General features: G+C 37.6%; 1 protein-coding gene across 3 annotated transcripts in view; it reads right to left on the bottom strand.

The window, feature by feature from the left end:
- LOC123561520 (uncharacterized) overlaps nt 1–24,037 on the bottom strand; it is a 93,608-nt gene that overhangs the window by 11,574 nt on the left and 57,997 nt on the right. For all 3 annotated transcript variants that reach the window (XM_053553114.1, XM_053553116.1, XM_053553115.1), the window contains 4 exons: nt 20,170–21,698; nt 14,228–14,359; nt 7,011–7,142; nt 926–1,057 (listed from right to left, as the gene is read on the bottom strand). In XM_053553114.1, coding sequence (XP_053409089.1) covers nt 926–1,057; nt 7,011–7,142; nt 14,228–14,359; nt 20,170–21,698 — 1,925 coding nt within the window. The remainder of the gene's footprint in view (nt 1–925; nt 1,058–7,010; nt 7,143–14,227; nt 14,360–20,169; nt 21,699–24,037) is intronic.

Here is a 24,037-nt window from a genome sequence, read left to right as displayed (position 1 = left end):
TACACGACTGAATGAATCCGGATGCAAAACCCCAGGTGCAGAACTACACATGCTGACCAACATTCCTGTAAAGTTTTTTGACTCTACATCAAATACTTTTGGAGCTAGGCATGACACAACACTAAAATGACCAATTTTTACAAAGTCAGGGGCCATAACTCCTACATGACTGAATGAATCCGGACGCGAAACCCCAGGTGCACAACTACACATGCTGACCAACATTCCTGTAAAGTTTTGTGACTCTACGTCAAATATTTTTGGAGCTAGGCACGACACATTCTCGGACTGACGGACAAGGGCAAATCTATATGCCCCCCCCACCCCCACAAAGTGAAGGCATAAAAATGTTGATTCTGGATACAAGACCATGGATGCCAGACCACCCACCTGTATTAATAGATCACCATGAACAAAGTTCTAACAAAGTGCCAGACTGTCACAAAATACGCTCGTCATCAAACTTGGCCTAATTCAAGGGCCATAATTCAAGTGAGTTGGGTTTTACGACCAATCAACACAAAATGGTCATACATTATATGTATACTGCCAAACCATAATCCAAGAGTCCCTGAGGCGATTAAAATGGGTGGTTATCATACTTGGCCGGGATATTAAGCCCACAAACATTGTCAGCAAGTTTGGTGAAGATTGGATGAAAACTGTTTGACTTAGGGAGCAAACTAAGCTAAACAAGTAGTTTTTCAAGTAATAAAAGGCCACAATCCAAGTGCCTAGTGTGATTTGGCTGGTTATCGAATTTGGCCAAGATATTATGCCCACAAACATTGTCAGCAAGTCTGGTGAAGATCAGATGAAAACTATTTCGACTTTGAGGAGGAAATTTGAGGCGTCTGATGCCGCCATCCCCCACAGGTTCACAGAATGACTCCCTCTTTCAGACTGGCCTATAAAAAACACTTACTTAACAGTCTCAGTGGATTTCTTTTCCGATTTACTGCCTCTGTGGGCATGGTAATTGTGCATCTTTAGACCAAACTTTGTGGAAAACTGCCTGCAACAAATCAAACAAGCCTTTCCATCTTGGTTCTGATGGCTGAAAAATAGCAAGAAATAATACTGTTTTTGAGATGTCTCAGTTGGACCTGGAATATATTCTGTGGTATAATTAAATCATGTCAATGTTACCTTATCTATGAATAATATTCTGTAGTTTAGTGTCATAGGTTGTTAGGCTACCTCCTGATTATCCTACACTATAAATTATTTAAGGTAAGGTAAGTTAGGTAAAATTCTGAATTTCCCACGGAACATCAACCAACTCTGAAGATATTTGTCTGAACCTGCTGGTTATTGAACTTGACCTAGATGTTTACAGAGAAACACTAGGGTAAAACTGGTTCCTGTTTTCCTTGGGTGCTTATCATAAAAGTTAAATGTGAAATTCTAAGTAACAAGAGGGCCATGATGGCCCTATATCGCTCACCTATTATCATTGCACTTGAGGACAAGAAGGTCCTCAGAAAAAATATCTAAGTCCAAAGGACAGGAACAACAAAGCGAAGAAATTTAACCAAAAAGAAAAAAATATTTTTACAAGGTATAGATATGTCAAAATACACCTAAAAATTGGAGGTACCATCCATGTTGTACCACAGAAAAGTGTTCTCGGTTTTTCCCTACGGCCAATAATAAAAAAGTTACTAAAAATAAGCTATTTATAGTAACGCAAAAGGGAAGTAATTAAAAACAAGAGGACCATGATGGTCCTGAATCGCTCACCTCTTCCCATATGACCCAGTTTTGAGTATGACGTCGTTTTTTTCTATTATTTGACATAGTGACCTAGTTTTTGAGCTCATGTGACCCAGTTTTGAACTTGACCTAGATATTATCAAGATAAAAATTCTGACCAATTTTCAAGAAGATCCATTGAAAAATATGGTCTCTAGAGAGGTCACAAGGTTTTTCTATTATTTGACCTATTGACCTAGTTTTTGAAGGTACGTGACCCTGTTTTGAATTTTACCTAGATATCATCAAGGTGAACATTCTCACTAATTTTCATGAAGATCTCATGAAAAATATGGCCTCTAGAGAGGTCACAAGGTTTTTCTATTTTTATACCTACTGGCCTAGTTTTTAACCGTACGTGACCCAGTTTCGAAACTGACCTAGATATCATCAAGGTGAACATTCAGATCAATTTTCATGAAGATCCATTGAAAAATATGGCCTCTAGAGAAGTCAAAAGATTTTTATAATTTTAGACCTACTGACCTAGTTTTTGACCACAGTTGACCCAGTTTCAAACTTGACCTAGATATCATCAAGATGAACATTCAGACCAACTTTCATACAGATCCCATGAAAAGTATGGCCTCTAGAGAGGTCACAAGGTTTTTTTATTATTTGAACTACTGACCTAGTTTTTTAAGGCATGTGACCCAGTTTCAAACTTGACCTAGATATCATCAAGGTGAACATTCTGACCAATTTTTATGGAGATCCATTCACAAGTATGGCCTCTAGAGAGGTCACAAGATCTTTCTATTTTTAGACCTACTGACCTAGTTTTTGACCACACATGACCCTGTTTCGAACTTGACCTAGATATCATCAAGATGAACATTCAGATCAACTTTCATACAGATCCCATGAAAAATATGGCCTTTAGAGAAGTCACAAGGTTTTTCTATTATTTGACCTACTGACCTAGTTTTTGATGGCACGTGACCTACTTTCAAAACTGACCTAGATATTATCAAGATGAACATTCAGACCAACTTTCATACAGATCCCATGAAAAATATGGCCTCTAGAGAGGTCACAAGGTTTTCTATTATTTGACCTACTGACCTAGTTTTTGATGGCACGTGACCCACTTTCGAACTTGATCTAGATATCATCAAGGTGAACATTCTGACCAATTTTCATGAAGATCTCATGAAATATATGGCCTCTAGAGAGGTCACAAGGTTTTTCTATTTTTAGACCTACTGACCTAGTTTTTGAACCCACATGACCCAGTTTCGAATTAGACCTAGATATCATCAAGATGAACATTCAGACCAACTTTCATATAGATCCCATGAAAAATGTGGCCTTTAGAGAGGTCACAAGGTTTTTCTATTATTTGACCTACTGACCTAGTTTTTGATGGCACGTGACCCAGTTTCGAACTTGACCTAGATATCATCAAGATGAACGTTTTGACCAATATCCATGAAGATCTTGTGAAATATATGGCCTCTAGAGAGGTCACAAGGTTTTTCTATTTTTAGACCTACTGACCTAGTTTTTGACGGCACGTGACCCACTTTCGAATTTGACCTAGATATCATCAAGGTGAACATTCTGACCAATTTTCATGAAGATCTTTTGAAATATATGGCCTCTAGAGAGGTCACAAGGTTTTTCTATTTTTAGACCTACTGACCTAGTTTTTGAAGGCACATGACCCAGTTTCGAACTTGACCTAGATATCATCAAGATGAACATTCTGACCAACTTTCATAAAGATCCCATGAAAAATGTGACCTCTAGAGTGGTCACAAGCAAAAGTTTACGGACGCACAGACGCACGGACAGACGACGGACGACGGACACAGCGCGATCACAAAAGCTCACCTTGTCACTTTGTGACAGGTGAGCTAAAAAGGGGAGATACTTCATGAAATATTGGTGCAAGAGTTATGGACCTTGTGTCACATGATGTGAGTGATGACATTGAACCAGGGCTCCGGAAATTTTGATCTCAAATCGGTCCGAAACGAAAATCCTGACATCGGCGCTACCCCACCCTCCGCATTCCCAATATTACGTATTTTGTAAAACATGATAGAGTAAAGAAATAAGCATGTCATGCATCAAAACTGAGTTACCGGTCACTGCGAGTTACCATACACTGAAGACAGTTATTCAGTGTTATGTGTGATCGTTACTTTGTTTAAATTTCAATGTTTTTCCGAGAAAATACTTGCAAGGATAAAATTGCAGAGGCATTGACACCGTGTACGTAACTAGTCTAAAAGCCAACGCACGTGACTTCGGTACCGTATACACGGCAGATACACTTTGTGATGTTTCCTCATTCTTTGACGGAATTCTATAAAATACAATGCGTCAAAGTGAATTACACGACACATATTCTCTGCTAAACAGTCTCAGTATTTTAAGAATACTCTGCCGCGGACCAAATGTGTACGTTATCAGAACGCTGAGATCGGATTTCCCGCATGTATAGTACCAAAAGGTCACGCAGGTTGGCCACAGATATTTCATTTCACTTACATTGTACTTCAATAAGCAAATACATTTTATAAAGTTATATTATTATGTTCTCTTGTGATGTAAACAAAATTTCATTTTGTAACGTTTTTTAAAAGACCAATTTGATAAATAGCACCACTCCAGTTTTCTTTATCATTCGTCTTTGCTAGTCCATTTTTTTCTTTTTCTTTTTTGTACAGTTGGGTTGCAAAGACGATTTCCTGCACTTGTTTCAACTGGAGCCCCAACATATGAATCATGTAATTTTTTTAAATCAAGTAATTATAAAAATTATTTTTATTGGTTTTCCATGTGATGTCTCATTAAACCAAAGACCTGTAATGTACAATTATAGCTCCTTGATTAAATGCAGTGACCATTTGTTTTTTACCCGTGATCAAACATAGCCTTTTGAAATAAACTATCCGTCGGATTCTAAATAAAAGAAGTGGATCCTCATCGAAATGATTTGGATCCAGTCAGAAACATTTGGAAACATGGTTCATACAGAATATCAGAGACAAAATTCAAGTACTTTTCAAGGACTTTTCAAGGACATTTTACAATTTTTCAAGCACTATTTTTTTTCAAAACCACGACATAATCTGAACAACTTTTATGTAATTGCAAAAATAAAACAACCATTACTTGTCACACTATTGAAAAATGACGTAATTCGATTATTAGATTGATGTGATTCACTATTTTGCTGAGGTTTATCGCTTTTCTTGTGATTTTTTTAGCGCACTCCTACTAATGATACCTCAAAATTTTGTCACACGACGTACAAATACACTTCATTCTGTCTGCTCTATAGGGCTTCAGCCACTTTTATATTCGTCTTTTGTCTCCCGCTTACTTGAGTAAACATGTTTATTTTTCTTACTCCTTTTAATTCACTGGAAACACTCGCAAATAGTTAAAAATTGTGAGTTATTATTCCCCGTACTTCTTTAACGGAAACGGAAACATGCAAACGGTGATATAGTAGAAATAGCACTCTGTAAATATCAATAAAGTGTGGCCGTAGACCACTATAATAGCATACGAGTGACCCGATCCTGCAATTTTACGAATTTATTTTCATTTTCTCCGATTTATTTTAAGCCTTATATTCTTTTTGCAAAGCAAAGTTATGGAAAGAATATTTTCAAGGAGTGAAAGGTCAAATTCAAGGAGTTTTTTTCAAAATTCAAGTACTTTTCCAGGTCTTTTAGGGTTTTTGTCATTTTCAAGGAGTTTTCAAGGACTACCATCGAATTCAAGGACTTTTCAAGGCCTGAGCGAAACCTGGGAAACCAGTCAAAAATGTTTAAAAAATGTTTAACACATTGCAGTCGGCTGTCTGCAAACATTAAAGGATGTGCCGCACGAGCACTGATTGCGTCACGTGCTATTTACGGATCGATTATCAAAGTGACAATTAGACTGTTTGACACGTTTATTGATTATCTGAGGGTGCGATCAACAATTTCCTGCTTGGCAGGCGGTCGTGTATTGAGATATCAGACAGAAATTTATACTTTTCTCCATTTTTACGGGACCAATTTTTTTCGTTTTTTCACTTCACAAATTGGTCTGAAAAGTCAAAAATCGGTCCACAACCGGCAAACCGGCAAATTTCCAAAGCCCTGCATTGAACAACTATTTTAAATCTGAACCAAATCCATATTATAACTACAGCTGCTTTTGAGAAAAGCGCAACTCTCCCACATCTTTCTGATTGTCAGTCTTTATATACTGTTTACTCACTACAAATATACCATTGAAGAGTAAAAAGGCTAATTTTTGGTAATTCATGGGCCAAGTGCCTCGGCCGATTTGGCTAGTTAAAGAACTTGGCTGAGGAGTTCTGGTCAACACCATAAGGTTCAAGTTTGGTGAAGATCGGATGAGAACTGTTCGACTTACAGCGTGGACAAGAGTTAAAAGGCCGATTTTCATTTATTCAAGGGCCATAATTCAAAAGTGCCTGGGCCGATTAGGCTAGCAATTGAACTTGGCCAAGGACTTAAGGTCACACACATTTTTAGTTTGGTGTAGATCGGATGAGAAATGTTTGACCTAGAAGGCTGACAATAGTAAAAAGGCTGATTTTTAGTAGTTCAAGGGCCATAATTCTGAAAAGTCTTGGCAGATTTGGCTTGTTATCGAATTGGGCAGAGGACTTATGGTCAAACACATTTTGTTTAAGTTTGGTGAAGATCAGATGAGGAATGTTCGACTTGGAGTGCTGAGAAGATTTGTGACAGACACAAACAGAGACAGGAGTAAATCAATAAGTCTCCCAACCCACTGTGGAACTATAATAACTGAGGCAGAATGAAAAATATATATCAAGACTTTAATCCTAGATTCTAAGTAAAATTGGGGGTTAATTCATTAAATGTTCAGTTATGAACCTTGTGTTAATGATGAGGGAGATCAATGGAACAACTATTTTCAGTTTGAATCAAATCCATTTTGTAATAACTGAGACAGAGTGAAAGTGCATCAAATTTTAACTTGGAATTCTAAGTAAAAAGGGGGGATAATTCATGAAAAGTTGGTGTGGAGTTATGGCCTTTGTGCCATATGAATTGGGTGATGATGAGGAATAACTAATAGTATTTTAAGTTTGAAACAAATAAATTAGGTAATTACAGAAAAACAGAGAAAGTGCATCGAATCTTTACCAAAGGTGCGGATGCAGAAGGATGATGGATGCCGGACCATCAACCTGTTTAAATAGCTCACAATGGTATATTTGTAGCAACAAAGTTCTAAAAAGCACTTACCTGACTGCCTCAGTTGAATTCTTTTCGGATTTACTGCCTCTGTGGGCATGGTAATTGTGCATCTTAAGACCAAACTTTGTGGAAAACTGCCTGCTACAAATAAAACAAGTCTTTCCATCTTGGTTCTGATGGCTGAAAAATTGTAGAAATAATACTGTTTTTGAGATGTCCGAGTTGGACCTGGAACAAATTCAATGGTATACCGGTATAGGGTAAGTAAATCAAGCAAAGGTTACCTTATCTATGAATAATATTATTTTGTGTCAAGATAATTCTGTAGTAAAGCATCATAGGTTGTTAGGCTGCCTCCTGATTATCCTACACTATAAATTATTTCATAAAGTTAGGAAAAATTCTTAATTTCCCATACATTTTACAGAACATCAACAAACTCTGAGGATATTGGTCTGAACTTGCTGGTTATTGAGCTTGACCTGGAAGTTTACAGAGAAACACTTGAGTAAGACTGGTTCCTGTGTTCTTTGGGGCTTATTTTTGAGTGAAAGTGCATCAAATGTTTAACCTGAAATTCTAAGTAAACAAGTGCTGGTAGAACACGAAATGTCCCCTTGATGCATTCAGTAATTGCATAAGTGACAGAAATTATTTGGTCACTGTGCACAAACTTTCTACTATTCTGGGTTGCTGTGACCTTGACCTTGAACCTACTGATCTCAAAATCAATGACAGTCATCTGCTGATCATGATCAACGTCCCTATTAAGTTTCCTAATCCTAATCCCAAGTGTTCTCAAGTTATCGTCCTGAAACACTTTAACTGTTCTCGGTCACTTTGGCCTTGACCTTTGATCTACTAACCTCAAAATCAATAGGAGTCAAGTTCTGGGCATGATGAACCTCCCTATCAACTTTCATAATCATAGGCTAAAGTTATCATCTGGAAACCGTTTAACTGTCCCAGTGTCCTTGATCTTTGACCTACTGACCTTAAAATCTTTAGGCGTTATCTGCTGGTCATGACCAACCTCCCTATCAACTTTCATGATCCTAGACCCAAGCATTCTTGAGTTATCATCCTGAAAATGTTTTAATTGTTCGGGTTCTGCTGAGACCTTGACCTTTGACCTACCGATCTCAATAGGGGTCATCTACAGGTCATGATCAACCTCCCTATCAACTTCCATAATCCTAGGCCCAAGCATTCTTAAGTTACCATCTGGAAACTGTTAACTGTTCCAGGTCACTGTAACCTTGACCTTTGACCTACTGGCCTCAAAATCAACAAAGGTCATCTGCTGGTCATGATCAACTTCACTATCAACTTTCATGATCCTAGGCCCTAGTGTTCTTGAGTTGAGACAGTCTGAACAGTGGGGTGCCGGTTCCCCTCCAGCAGCCACCCGACAGGGGTTCCCGAGGCGACGGCCTTGCGGGACTGACGACAGGACAGGCGATTCCGGTTCCAAAAACCTTTTAACTTTTCCAGATCACCGTGACCTTGACCTTTGATTTACAGACCTCAAAATCAAAAGGGGTCATCAACTGGTCATGAATAAGCTCGCTATCAACTTTTTATGATCCTAGGCTCAAAAGTTCTTGAGTTTTCATATGGAACTGAATTGGTCTACATACCAACAGACAGACATCTGCAAAACAATATACCCCTCCTTCTTCTAAGGGGGGCATAAAAAGGGAAGATACTTCATGAAATATTGGTGCAAGAGTTATGGCCCTTGTGTCATGTGATCTGAGTAATGATGTTGAACTACTATTTTAAGTTTGAATCAAATCCATTTTGTAACAAGAGCTCGTCGAACACGAAATGCCCCCCTTGATGCATTCAGTCATTGCACAAGGAACAGAAATTATATGCTCACTGTAAACACAAATTCCATTTCCGAACACAAAACTATGCAAGTGGTCCAAATTTGAAGCCTGTACCTTCAGTAATGTGAAAGTAGGTCACTAGGTCAATCTCAAGATCAAAGTTCATTTCAGTACACAAAACTATGCTTGTGGTTCAAATTTGAAGGCTGTAGCTTGAGAAATGTGAAAGTAGGTCACTAGGTCAAAATCAAGGTCAAATTTTATTTTGGAACAAAAACTATGCATGTGGTCCAAATTTGAAGCCTGTATCTTCAAAAATGTGAAAGTAGGTCACTAGGTCAATAACAAGGTCAAATTTTTTTTCAGTACACAAACCTATGCATGTGATCCAAATTTGAAGGCTGTAGGTACAGAAATGTGAAAGTAGGTCACTAGGTCAAGATCAAGATCAACTCATGCCAAGGTTCATCTTGCCACTCAAAACTATACATGTGGTCCAAATTTGAATGATGTAAGTTATGGACATGAAGATTCTAAGTTTTTCCCTGTATAAGTCTATATGATCCATATGACCTCTGGGGCGGGGCCATATTTGACCCGAGAGGGATAACTTGAACAAACTTGGTAGAGAACCACTAAATGATGCTACATTACAAATTATCAAAGCAATAGTCTTTGTGGTTTGGACAAGAAGATTTTCAAAGTTTTTTCCTATATAAGTATATGTAAACCATGTGACCCCCACGGCGGAGCCATATTTGACCCTAGGGGAAAAATTTGAATAATCTTAGTAGAGGACCACTAGATGATGTCATATACAAAATATCAAAGCCCTAGGCCCTGTGGTTTTGGACAAGAGGTTTTTCAAAGTTTTTTTTCCTATATAAGTCTATATAAACCATGTGACCCTAGGGGTGGGGCCATATTTGACCCCAGGGAAATAATCTGAACAATCTTGGTAGAGGACCACTAGATTTTGCTACATACCAAATATCAAAGCCCTAGGCCCTATGGTTTTGGACAAGAAGATCAGAAACCATTTAACTGTTCCTGGCCAATGTAACCTTGACCTTTGACCTAATGACCTCAAAATCAATAGGGGTCATCTGCTGATCATGGCCAACCTAACTATCACTTTTCCTGACACTAGGCCCAAGCGTTCTTGAGTTATTGCCTGGAAACCATTTTACTGTTCCTGGTCACTGTGACCTTGACCTTTGACATACTGACCTCAAAATCAATAGGGGTCATCTGCTGGTCATTACCAACCTCCCTGTCAACTTTCGTGACCCTAGGCCTAAGCGTTCTTGAGTTATCATCCGGAAACCGTTTTACTGTTCAGGGTCACTGTGACCTTGACCTTTAACATACTGAACTTAAAATCAATAGGGGTCATCTGCTGGTCATTACCAACCTCCCTATCAACTTTCATGATCCTAGGCCCAAGTGTTCTTGAGTTATCATCCGGAAACCGTTTTACTGTTCAGGGTCACTGTGACCTTGACCTTTAACATACTGACCTCAAAATCAATAGGGGTCATCTGCTGGTCATTAACAACCTCCCTATCAACTTTCATGATCCTAGGCCCAAGTGTTCTTGAGTTATCATCCGGAAACCGTTTTACTATTCAGGGTCACTGTGACCTTGACCTTTGACATACAGACCTCAAAATCAATAGGGGTCATCTGCTGGTGATGACCAACCTCCCTATCAACTTTCATGATCCTAGGCCCAAGCGTTCTTGAGTTATCATCCAGAAACGGATTGGTCTACATTCCGACCGACCGACCGACCGACCGACATCTGCAAAACAATATACCCCTCCTTTTTCAAAGGGGGGCATAACTAGAGCTGCTTTTGAGAAAAGTGCATGTCTCCCACAACTGCCTCATCATATAAATAGCAACCTCCCTATCAACTTTCATGATCCTAGGCCCAAGTGTTCTTGAGTTATCATCCGGAAACCGTTTTACTGTTCAGGGTCACTGTGACCTTGACCTTTAACATACTGACCTCAAAATCAATAGGGGTCATCTGCTGGTCATTAACAACCTCCCTATCAACTTTCATGATCCTAGGCCCAAGTGTTCTTGAGTTATCATCCGGAAACCGTTTTACTATTCAGGGTCACTGTGACCTTGACCTTTGACATACAGACCTCAAAATCAATAGGGGTCATCTGCTGGTGATGACCAACCTCCCTATCAACTTTCATGATCCTAGGCCCAAGCGTTCTTGAGTTATCATCCAGAAACGGATTGGTCTACATTCCGACCGACCGACATCTGCAAAACAATATACCCCTCCTTTTTCAAAGGGGGGCATAACTAGAGCTGCTTTTGAGAAAAGTGCATGTCTCCCACAACTGCCTCATCATATAAATAGCAAGTCAGTCTTTATATACTGTTTACTCACTACAAATATACCATTGAAGAGTAAACGACACTTGTGTCATATGATGTGAGTGATGATGTTGAACAACTATTTTAAGTTTGAATCAAATCCATCTAGTAATAACTGAGATGGGTTGAAAGTGCATCAAAACTTTAAACTGAAATTCTAAGTAAAAGTGGGGGGGTTATTAATTAAATATTGGTACCAGAGTTATAGACCTTGTGTCATGTGATGTGGAACAACTATTTTCAGTTTCAATCAAATCCATTTTGTACTAAATGGGAGAAGAGTGAATTTTAGTGCATCAAAACTTTAGCATGGAGTTCTAAGTAAAACAGGGAGGATAATTCATTAAATACTGGTGTGAGAGTTATGACCCTAGTGATATGATGTGGGTGATGAAGGGGAATTACTATTTTAAGATTGAAAAAAAATCCATCAAGTAATTACAGAGATAGAGAAAGTGCATCCAAGCTTTAACCAAGGTGCTGAATTTCCCACATACTGACAGAACATCAACCAACTCTGATGATATTGGTCTGAACCCCCTTGACCTAGATTTTTATAGAGAACCACTTCAGTAAGACTGGTTTCAGTGTTCACTGAGGCTGCTTTTCTGGTGTTGACTTTGCTATTTGTATTTTAGCTCTTATGATCAAAATGGGGGCAAATCACCTCCATCTGAATCAATTTTTGAGAGGACCTTATAATGATGCTACAGACCAAGCTTTATGAAGTTGAAAAACTGTACATTTATTTTTAGCTCTAGCATCCCTGCTCCATCTGAACAAACTTGAGAGAGAACATTATAACTGCCCCATTTGAACAAAAGTTGAAGACAACCCAACAAATTTGATAAAGATCTATAAAGTGATTCATGAAAAGTTGTTAAAAGTTTTTTTAAAACTCTGGTGGCCCCTAAAAGGGGCAAAGTTAAACCATTTGAATAAACTTGTTAAAGGTTCAAGCCAAGATACTAGCAACAAAGCTTATAGAAAGTAATTCTGACAAATAGTTTCAGAGAAAACGGTTAAGCAAAAATGTTGATTCAGGATACAGGACAATGGATACCATCCATCTGTATTAATCACACACCCTTTAGAAAGTTCTAACAAGAGGGTCATGATGACCCCGAATCGCTCATCTGATTAAAATAAGTCGCATGTTTCAAATAGCAAATTGATGTTAAAATATTAAGAAGGTAGATTATTAGGTCACATTCAAGGTAACTGAAAGTCAGTTTTAAGATCTGCGTGCAAAACTGTACATGTCATCCAAATTTCATGGTGGTATCTTAAACAAGAGGACCATGATGGTCCTGAATCGCTCACCTGTCCCAACATGACCCAGTTTTGAACCTAGTATGACATCGTTTTTTTTCTATTATTTGACATAGTGACCTAGTTTTTGAGCTCATGTGACCCAGTTTTAACCTGACCTAGATATCATCAAGAACATTCAGACCAACTTTCATACAGATCCCATGAAAAATATGGCCTCTAGAGAGGTCACAAGGTTTTTTCATTATTTGACCTACTGACCTAGTTATTGAAGGCACGTGACCCAGTTTCGAACTTGACCTAGATATCATCAAGGTGAACATTCTGACCAATTTTCATGAAGATCCATTCAAAAGTATGACCTCTAGAGAGGTCACAAGGTTTTTCTATTTTTAGACCAAATGACCTAGTTTTTGTCCGCAGCTGACCCAGTTTCAAACTTGACCTAGATATCAAGATGAACATTCAGACCAATTTTCATACAGATCCCATGAAAAATATGGCCTCTAGAGAGGTCACAAGGTTTTTCTATTATTTGACCCACTGACCTAGTTTTTGAAGGCACGTGATCCAGTTTCGAATTTGACCTAGACATCATCAAGGTGAACATTCTGACCAATTTTCATGAAGATCCCATGAAAAATATGGCCTCTAGAGAGGTCACAAAGTTTTTCTATTATTTGACCTACTGACCTAGTTTTTGAAGGCACGTGATCCAGTTTCGAACTTGATCTAGACATCATCAAGGTGAACATTCTGACCAATTTTCATGAAGATCTTGTGAAAAATATGGCCTCTAGAAAGGTCACAAGGTTTTTCTATTTTTAGACCTACTGACCTAGTTTTTGACCGCACGTGACCCAGTTTCGAACTTGACCTAGATATCATCAAGATGAACATTCTGACCAATTTTCATAAAGATCCCATGAAAAATGTGACCTCTAGAGAGGTCACAAGCAAAAGTTTACGCACGGACGACGGACGACGGACGCTGCGCGATCACAAAAGCTCACACTGTCACTATGTGACATGTGAGCTAAAAACAAGCAAATTCAATGAATTAGTATCCCCTGCCGAAACGGTTTGTGGTGAGGAATGGCAAAAAAAATACTCGGCAAAAAGTTAAGGATGTTACTAAGAAGCAAATAATTTCATTAGGCAAAATCATATAAACATTAACAGAAAACGAATGAGCTCATGTGACCCAGTTTTGAACTAGATATCTTCAAGATAAAAATTCTGACCAATTGTCATGAAGATCCATTGAAAAGTATGGCCTCTAGAGAGGTCACAAGGTTTTTCTATTTTTAGACCTACTGACCTAGTTTTGTACCGCACGTGACCCAGTTTCGAACTTGAAAAATGTGACCTCTAGAGTGGTCACAAGCAAAAGTTTACGCACGGACGGATGACGGTGGATGCTGTGCGATCACAAAAGCTCACCTTGTCACTTTGTGACTGGTGAGCTAAAACATAAATGGGGAGGGGAAGGGGATGTGACTAAGGCAAGGTGGTGACCAGGCCTGGGTACACAACTTCACATGTTTATGATAAATGTTCCTGGAAAAGAATGAAAGAAGTTTAATGAAATTCTACCAATTGGTTGGTTTTTGTTATGTACAAATCTGTGGATTTTTTAACAATTAAAGGGCAATAACTCTAAGGGAAACTGAATCCAAAAAAAAAATTGACGGGCATCATCGCAGTATGCTGGTTCATGTTTATTTCACGTTTTATGAGCTAAAAAGCATTTACCTGACTGCCTCAGTTGATTTCTTTTCCGATTTACTGCCTCTGTGGGCATGGTAATTGTGCATCTGAAGACCAGATTTTGTAGAAAACTGCCTGCTACAAATCAAACAAGCCTTTCCATCTTGGCTCTGATGGCTGAAAAGATGACAGAAAATAACGATGTTTTTTTAGTTTGACCTGGAATTAAATCAGTGGTATAATTATATCAAGCCAATGTTACCCTATCTGCGAACGAAATATACCTTGCCAAGTTTGTTCTGTAGAAAAACGTAACTATAACTGTAGGGATAATACATGTTTTTTTGTGTATTAACATCTGTAAAAGCCGGCGGGATTGTTTGTGACCGAGACGGTCTCTGGTAAAAACAGCAATTGCGTTGGGATATGAATTTATGGATTTCAAACTTTAAACATAAAAAAACTAGAACTGTCACAGGAGTGAGTCATACCCCCACCATACGATCTTGTCACAGAAGAATGGCAACCATAAGAAATCTTAAAAATACTTAGAATAATATAAAAATGTCAAAAAAGCTTAATACTTAAAAATAAGTTTACTCGTCTTTGGAGTACTTCACCCTGGGCTTCCACATATAAGTAATACTAGTATAATTATGTGCCCTGGATGAGGGATGAGGTAAATATAAAAAATCTGTAATATTAGAGATACACTAAAAGTAAATACAAACAAGAGGGCCATGACGGCCCTAAACCGCTCACCTGTTATCATTGCACTTGAGGACAAGAAGGTCCTCAGAAAAAATATCTAAGTCCAAAGGACAGGAACAACAAATCGAAGAAATTTAACCAAAAAGAAAAAAAAATTCTTACAAGGTATATATATGTCAAAATACACCTAAAAATTGGAGGTACCATCCATGTTGTACCACAGAAAAGTGGTCTCGGTTTTTCCCTACGGCCAATAATAAAAAAGTTACTAAAAATAAGCTATTTATAGTAATGTAAAAAGGGAAGTAATTAAAAAAAAATAATATTGTAAGTGAACAAAAGAAGGATCTACCAAATAAATCTGTTGACATAAATGAAATTTCAGATCAGTATCTTCATTAGTTATGGAGATATACCCATTTTAATTTGAAATAAAGGGAGGTAATTTGACATAAAATCAGTTCATAGTTATCTACCCTGATTGTCTCAGTCCAACTAATAACAATAATGAAATTTCAAATAAGTCCTATAAGTACTTACTGATATAAATCCATTTTGATTACAATCAGGGGAGGTAATCAGATATAAAATAACTCTGGAACCTATGATTGGATCTGATTTGTCATGGAATCCAAGATTAATTGTTGTTGAAGATATTTTGGAAGTTTGTATCAAATAAAACCATAAACGAAGTCTCTATATGGCTGCAAAAGCCAAAATAGCCAATTCTGGACCTTTAAGGGGCCATTACTCTGGAACCCATGAAGGAATCTGGCCTGTTCAAGAAAGGAAGCAAGATCTTGTGGTGATACAAGTTGTGTGCAACTTTGGTTAAAATCAAATCATAAATGAAGCTGCTATTGTGCAGACAAGGTCAAAATAGCTAATTTCGGCCCTTTCAGGGGCCATTACTCTGGAACCCATTAGGGGATCTGGCCGATTCAAGAAAGGAACCGAGATCTTATGGTGACACAAGTTTTGTGCAAGTTTGATTAAATTCAAATCATAAATGAAGCTGCTATTGTGCAGACAAGGTCAAAATAGCTGATTCTGGCCCTTTCAGGGGCCATCACTCTGGAACCCATAATGGAATCTCGCCAGTTCAAGAAAGGAACCAAGATCTTATGGTGATACAAGTTGTGTGCAAGTTTGGTTAAAATAAAATCATAAATGAAGCTGCTATTGTGCAGAAAAGGTCAAAATAGCTAATTCTGGCCTTTTCAGGGGCCATAACTCTGGAACCCATAATGGTATCTGGCTAGTTCAAGAAAGGAACCAAGATCTTATGGTGATACAAGTTATGTGCCAGTTTGGTAAAAATCAAATCATAAATAAAGCTGCTATTGTGCAGACAAGGTCAAAATAGCTAATTCTGGCCCTTTCTGGGGCCATAACTCTGGAACCCATAATGGGATCTAGCCAGTTCAAGAAAGGAACCGTGATCTTATGATGATACAAGTTGTGTGCAAGTTTGGTTAAAATAAAATCATAAATGAAACCACTATTGTGCAGACACGAAATTGTTGACGCACGGACCGACGGAGGCACGACTGACGACGGACGAAGGGTGATCACAAAAGCTCACTTTGTCACTATGTGACAGGTGAGCTAAAAAGTGTCTTACCAACCCATGTTACCACAGAAAAGATGCATTTACTTTTTACATAGGACTTATAATAAAAAAGTTAGAAAATTAGGATTTCTAAAAATAGACTAATTCCTGGAATTTAAGGGGAAGAAACTCAGTATAAAAGTTAAAAAAGGTTATTTCCCTTTGGCTCTAAGCCAATCAGAATGAGATATAGTGAAAATACATCAAAATTAACCTTAAATTCTAAGTAAAAGGCGACATAATTCAAGAAAAATTTGTGTCAGAGTTATGCACCTTGTGTCACATCATGTGGGTGATGAAATGGAACATCTATTTTAAGTTTGAATAAAATCCATTTAGTAGTAACTGAGATATAGTGAATATACATCAAAATTAACCTTAAATTCTAAGTAAAAAGGGGCATAATTCATGGAAATTGGTGTCAGAGTTATGCACCTTGTGTCACATGTAGTGAGTGATAAGGTGATACATCTATTTTAAGTTTGAATCAAATCCATTTAGTAGTAACTGAGATTAATGAATTAGGGACGGGACAAAACTGACTATATAGCCCCCCCCCCATGTTTGGTGGGGGTATAATGGTTGGGAATTTTATATACTGTAAAATCATTAAATTTTGTTAGCATGAAATTTCCTGGTTTTGGTCAAAACGGCAATTTTGTGGGGATACGAATTCGTGGATTTCAACTTTTGAACACAAGATGAATGGGAATTTTACTTTGGGATCAGATTTTGTGGACTGACTCAACAGTGAAATTCATGAAAACTAATCCCACAAGAATATCAATGATTTCACAGTATTTGTGGCAACTGACCTCAGATGATCCATATTCAAACTCAACCTAGATGTCATCAAGACAATCATTCTGACATAATTTTATGAAGATCAATTGAACAAGAGCTCCTCGAACATGAAATGCCTCCTTGATGCATTCAGTAACTGCTCAAGGAACAGAAATTATAAAATTCTACTGTTCTTTTGCAATGTGACCTTTTGACTTATTGACCTCAAAATCAACAGGGGTTATCCGATGGTCATTATCAACCTGCCTATTAAGTTTCATTATCCTAGGCCCAAACATTCTCAAGAAATTGTCTGCACTCAAGAAACTGTCTGCAAACAGTTTGAATGTTCCCAGTCACTGTAACCTTGACCTACTAACCTCAAAATCAATTGGGGTCATCTGCTGTCATGATGAACCTCTGTATCATCCTTCATGACCCTTGGCCCAAGCGTTCTCAAGTTAACGCCTAGAAACTGTTTAACTGTTCCTGGCCAATGTGACCTTGAACTTTGACCTAATGACCTCAAAATCAATAGGGATCTTCTGCTGGTCATGACCAATCTCCCTATCAATTTTCCTGATCCTAGGCAAAAGCGTTCTTAAGTTATCGCCCAGAAACCGGTTTAATGTTCCTGGTCACTGTAACCTTGACCTTTGACCTACTGATCTCAAAATCAATAGGGGTCATCTGCTGGTAAAGACCAACCTCCATATCACCTTTCCTGATCCTAGGCCCAAGCAATCTTGAGTTTTCATCCGGAAATCGTTTAACTGTTCCGGTTCTTGAGTTATCATCACCCAAGCGTTCTTGAGTTATTATCTAAACAAGAGGACCATGATGGTCCTGAATCGCTCACCTATCTCCACATGACCCAGTGTTCAACTGAGTATGACATCGTTATTTCTATTATTTGACATAGTGACCTAGTTTTTGAGCACATGTGACCTAGATATCATCAAGATAAAAAATTCTGACCAATTTTCATGAAGATCCATTGAAAAATATGGCCTCTAGAGACGTCACAAGGTTTTTCTATTATTTGACCTAATGACCTAGTTTTTGAAGGCACGTGACCCACTTTTAAACTTGACCTAGATATCATCAAGGTGAACATTCTCACCAATTTTCATGAAGATCTCGTGAAAAATATGGCCTCTAGAGATGTCACAAGGTTTTTCTATTTTTCGACCTACTGACCTAGTTTTTGACCGCACATGACCCAGTTACGAACCTGACCTAGATATCATCAAGCTGAACATTCTCACCAATTTTCATGAAGATCCATTGAGAAATATGGCCTCTAGAGAGGTCACAAGGTTTTTTCTATTTTTAGACCTACTGACCTAGTTTTTGACCCCACATGACCCAGTTTCGAATCTGACTTAGATATCATCAAGATGAACATTCTGACCAATATTCATGAAGATCTCATGAAAAATATGGCCTCTAGAGAGGTCACAAGGTTTTTCTATTTTTAGATCTACTGACCTAGTTTTTAAACCCACGTGACCCAGTTTCGATCTTGACCTAGATATCTTCAAGGTAAACATTCTGACCAATTTTCATGAAGATCCATTGAAAAATATCGCCTCTAGAGAGGTCACAAGGTTTTCCTATTTTTAGACCTACTGACCTAGTTTTTGACCGCACATGACTCAGTTTCGAACCTGACCTAGATATCATCAAGGTGAACATTCTGACCAATTTTCATGAAGATCCATTGAGAAATATGGCCACTAGAGAGGTCACAAGGTTTTTCTATTTTTAGATCTACTGACCTAGTTTTTGACCCCACATGACCCAGTTTCGAACTTGACCTAGATATCATCAAGGAGAACATTCTGACCAATATTCATGAAGATCTCATGAAAAATATGGCCTCTAGAGAGGTCACAAGGTTTTTCTATTTTTAGATCTACTGACCTAGTTTTTAACCCCACGTGACCCAGTTTCGAACTTGACCTAGATATCATCAAGATGAACATTCTGACTAATTTTCATGAAGATGCATTGAGAAATATGGCCTCTAGAGAGGTCACAAGGTTTTTCTATTTTTAGACCTAATGACCTAGTTTTTGAACCTACGTGACCCAGTTTCGAACCTGACCTAGATATCATCAAGATAAACATTCTGACCAATATTTATGAAGATCTCATGAAAAATATGGCCTCTAGAGAGGTCACAAGGTTTTTCTATTTTTAGACCTACTGACCTAGTTTTTGACCCCACGTGACCCAGTTTCGAACTTGACCTAGATATCATCAAGGTGAACATTCTGACCAATTTTCATGAAGATCTTATGAAATATATGGCCTCTAGAGAGGTCACAAGGTTTTTCTATTTTTAGACCTACTGACCTAGTTTTTGATGGCACGTGACCCAGTTTCGAACTTGACCTAGATATCATCAAGATGAACATTCTGACCAACTTTCATAAAGATCCCATGAAAAATGTGACCTCTAGAGTGGTCACAAGCAAAAGTTTACGGACGCACGGACGCACGGACGGACGACGGACACCGCGCGATCACAAAAGCTCACCTTGTCACTTTGTGACAGGTGAGCTAAAAAACAATAAGGGTCACTTACTCCAAAAGCCCTGCCATCCTATGAAGTTTGAAGGTTCTAGGTCAAATGGTTTTCTCCAGTTACTGATCAGAAATGAAGTGTGATGGACAGGTGGACAAAAACAATATGTTTTCCCCAGTGGAGAGGTAGGTTGGTGGTGAAAGACATGTGCTTTACACTGTTACTAACACTCCTGAGCCTATATTAGCACATGGGCTATAATATGAAGCTGATACAGATTTAGTGTAATAACCATTCAAAGCATGCCAATGTTGTTTAATAGGTGTACAATAAGAAGTAAATTATTACCTCTGATCAATTTCTCTAGGAAGAAGATGCCCTTTGATTTCTTTATTTCTGTCTGAATTCTTTTCTTTATCCTGCAATATCTGCGAAGAACAGTGCACAGTTTTACAAACCTGCATATGAGACTGCAAACGAAACTTGCTGTTGTATTTCTTTTCACAATATTTACAACAGTATTTCTTCTTTACATTTTCTTCTGTGTGATAACTTCTGTGTATCTTTAATGCCTGTTCTGATGAAAACAATGCATTGCAATATTCACACTTGAAATTACAAGTTCCTGTTACACATTTATGCGTGTTAAAATTGATCCTTTGACTGAACTGTCTTTTGCATCTGCTGCATGAGAACGGTTTCTTCTTCAAATGAACAAATTTATGTAAATAATAAGAAGTCCGACTAAATTGTTTGTTACAAATACCACATAAAAATGATGCACCCCATTTTTGTCCTGTGTGACTTTTTATTTCCTTCGTAATGTTTAATTTTTTCTTCAAAGAATCAGAATCGAACATTTTCCTATCGTGCAAAACCTGCTTTTCATCACTTTTATGAATAGTCATACTGTGTCTTAGTAAACTCTGATGAGAACTAAAATATGTCTGGCAAAGCGTGCATTCATATTTCTTTGTTATGGATGTCAAAGAAGTCATTTTCCCATTCTTATGCAACTTTTTTTTGTGTAGATACAAGCCTTGGTAGGAAAAGAACGATGCAGTACAGAATGAACAATAGTATTTTTTACGTTCAGAGTTACCAAGTACTGTCTTATTCCCATGAAGATTTTTGTTGTGCCTCTGTAAGGAATTATAGTGGGAAAACATTCTTTTGCATGTAGGACACTGGAATTCCTTTAACGGGATGGAAGCTCCCTCTCTTGTAAGCTTGCTGGTATGCGTCATTTTTGGACTTTTTGTACAATTCGTTTTCTTACCTATTTTATTTTTCCCTAAATCTTTACTCCAACAAATCAATAAATGCTGACTTAGCTGAACCTTTCCTAGGAAGGATTTTTCACAAAACTCACAAAAGAAGGGTCTTTTCTGTATATGTATGTTTCTATGCTGCCTGAGTTTAACAGCATCCTCAAAAATATCATCGCAATAATCACATTTATGTTCTATTTCATTTTCACTGTTTTTATCAGCTGATTTATCTACAGGAAGCCCTGCCTGTAATTTTTTTGCCCTGTCATTTTTCTTTTTGAGTTTTTTCTTCTTCAACAGAGTTTCCATGTGTTTGTGACCATTTTTATTTTCATCTTTTCCATCATCACTTGACTCTGATATAATTTCTACTTTAATTGTTTTATAATTACCCTGGTCTGAACAAGTATCCTGATTGTCAACATTCGATTCCGATTTTACATATTGCTCTATTTCTTCAATTCTTTGTTCTGCATCTGAGGCATAATTCATTGTTTCTTGATCAGAGCCATGTTCATTATCATGCTCTAAATATCTTTCACTGTGATTGTGAACATTGTGATTGTCGTTAAACTTGTTGCAAGAATCATCACTCTCTTCGCTGACCTGAAACAGATCAAATTGGAACTAAAGAAATCAATAACTACTTTTCAAGATCTAGGCAGATACATGTCTTTCATTCTAACACTTTAATGATTTTCTTTTATATAAACAAAGAAGTTTTATATAAACTAAGAAGGATATTACCATCTATTGTCTTGTCAATTAAAACATGTTTCGCAAAATGACCTACTTTTGGCTATTATGCCTTATAAAGGACTCCAAATTAGTATCCCAGGGTTTGGCAAAAACTTAGGGCTAAAATTAGGGCTATTTCATAAAAAAAATTAGGGCTTTTTTGTCAAAAATAAGAGCTGAATTAACCTTACTTTTTTCAAATTTTTGTCTGAACTTTAAAATTTTTGGTACAAAGTCATGCATACAATGAACCAATTAACTTATTAAAGCTAATATTCTTGAAGATTGATTTAACAGATGATGCTTCTATCAGTTTCCATGAATTCCTAGGCAACAGCTTCACGAAAGATATACTCAGCCCCAGATCCTGATTTTCAGTCTTCTTAGTTTGCATTTAGCCTGTTCTGAACGGTTATAACGTTATTTCAAACTGGGGCGGTGTGCTTGGTGTGTTTAAACAGAAGACTTTGGTGCTAAAAATGTGTGGGATTCATTCAGATAGAGAAAACACTATCGTTTTTACCTTGTTGCTCGCTCGCTGTGCGTAAACTGTTTGCAACTGCGCTTTGAAGTAAAATTTTTCTGAAAGAGTATTCACCTGCCCAAAAGACGACCAACCATTTGTCCAGAAATACTTTTTTTGAAAAAAAAAAAATAATGGACCTGAAAGCAATGTTCATGTCAAAGTGTTCATATCTACCTTTCTAATGGCTCATTGTCACAGGGGCAAAAAAATTTCGAAAAGACTTTTTGGCATTTTATTTCTTAGAAAACATAATAATTGTAATATATTTAAGTGTATATGGCTCGTGGACCCATACTGTATCCTAAGTACACTACTGCCACCTGTGACTTCTATGTCCCTTAAAAGTCAATACCTTAAATAGTTTCAAACTCCAACACAGTGATCTCCCTTGCAGCTTCTCTCATTGATCACTGCCAACACAAAGTTTTTAGTTAAAATTCATCTAAGTAGACTTCTTTTAATTATATAATTATTTAGTTAATTTTACCCCAATGTTTTCGAAGTTTACACTTCTTTTAGCAAAGGTGAATGTCCAATAATAAAAAAGATAACAACTGTGATTGAAAATGGGTAATTATTTACAAGACCGCTAAGTATCCTGAAACGAAACTGAAAGTAAACAAACGAGTATGTCGATGTTAATCTTTGATGCTGATCACTATAATTATGCTGCCATTGACCCCAAGCTGAAACAGATAGATGCGTTTCAATATTTTCCTGCTGGCCAAGATATGTTTTTGTCAAAAGTTTGGTAGATTTCTGTATTATATCAACATATAAGTTTATTTTAAAACCGATCATCACGACGTCGTGATGAACAATGGTCACGTGAATGCTGTGTTGGCATTGATCAATGAGCGAGGCGGCAAGGGAGAACACTGTGTTCGAGTTTGAAATAGTTAAAGGTATGATTGCTCCGGACAAGAAATATGAGGGTCAAAGTTGACCTTTGAGCTCCATTTTTTGTCTTGAATTTTGACCAACCGAAATAGTTCATGCTCTCTACACATCGTCTCATTGCAATCTACCTATATGCAAAGTTAAAAGCAAATACTTTGAATGGTTACTGAGTTTTGCTCTAGACAAGAATTATGACGTACGGACAGTGGCGCAAGTGCCATCATATAATACTCATACTTACCTAAAACAACATTATTTAGAAGGTATGTGCTCTATCATATTAATTAAAACGTCAAAAAAAAATTAACTTTTTCCATAGTAACATCAAGGGGTAATATCCTTACCCAGAATGTCTTTCTGCTCTAAAAACTAAGCTCTTCTTTCTTAAACACCATTGAAAAAATTATGTCAAAACAAGTGCTATTTCTAATGGTGACAAATGCCCCCGCAGCACCTTGACCTTTGACCTGGTGACCCCAAAGTCAGTAGGGGTTGTGTACTCAATAAGTACTATCAGCATGTGAAGTTTGAAAGTCCTGGGTGAACTGGTTCATGAGTAAAGTGCCTTCATGCAAAAAGTAAACGTTGGCCCCTGTGACCGTGACCTTTGACCTTGTGACCCCAGTCAGTAGGGGTGGTGTACTCAACTATCAGCATGTAAAGTTTGAAGGTCCTGGGTGCAGTGGTTCGCGAGTGAAGTGCCTTCATGTAAAAAGTTAATGTTGACCCCTTGACCTTGACGTTTGACCTGGTGACCCCAAAGTCAGTAGGGGTGGTGTAA

The sequence above is a fragment of the Mercenaria mercenaria genome, chromosome 10 (genome assembly GCF_021730395.1).
Source record: "Mercenaria mercenaria strain notata chromosome 10, MADL_Memer_1, whole genome shotgun sequence".
Lineage (NCBI taxonomy): Eukaryota > Metazoa > Mollusca > Bivalvia > Venerida > Veneridae > Mercenaria > Mercenaria mercenaria.
This window is presented reverse-complemented; position numbering and strand designations above follow the sequence as displayed.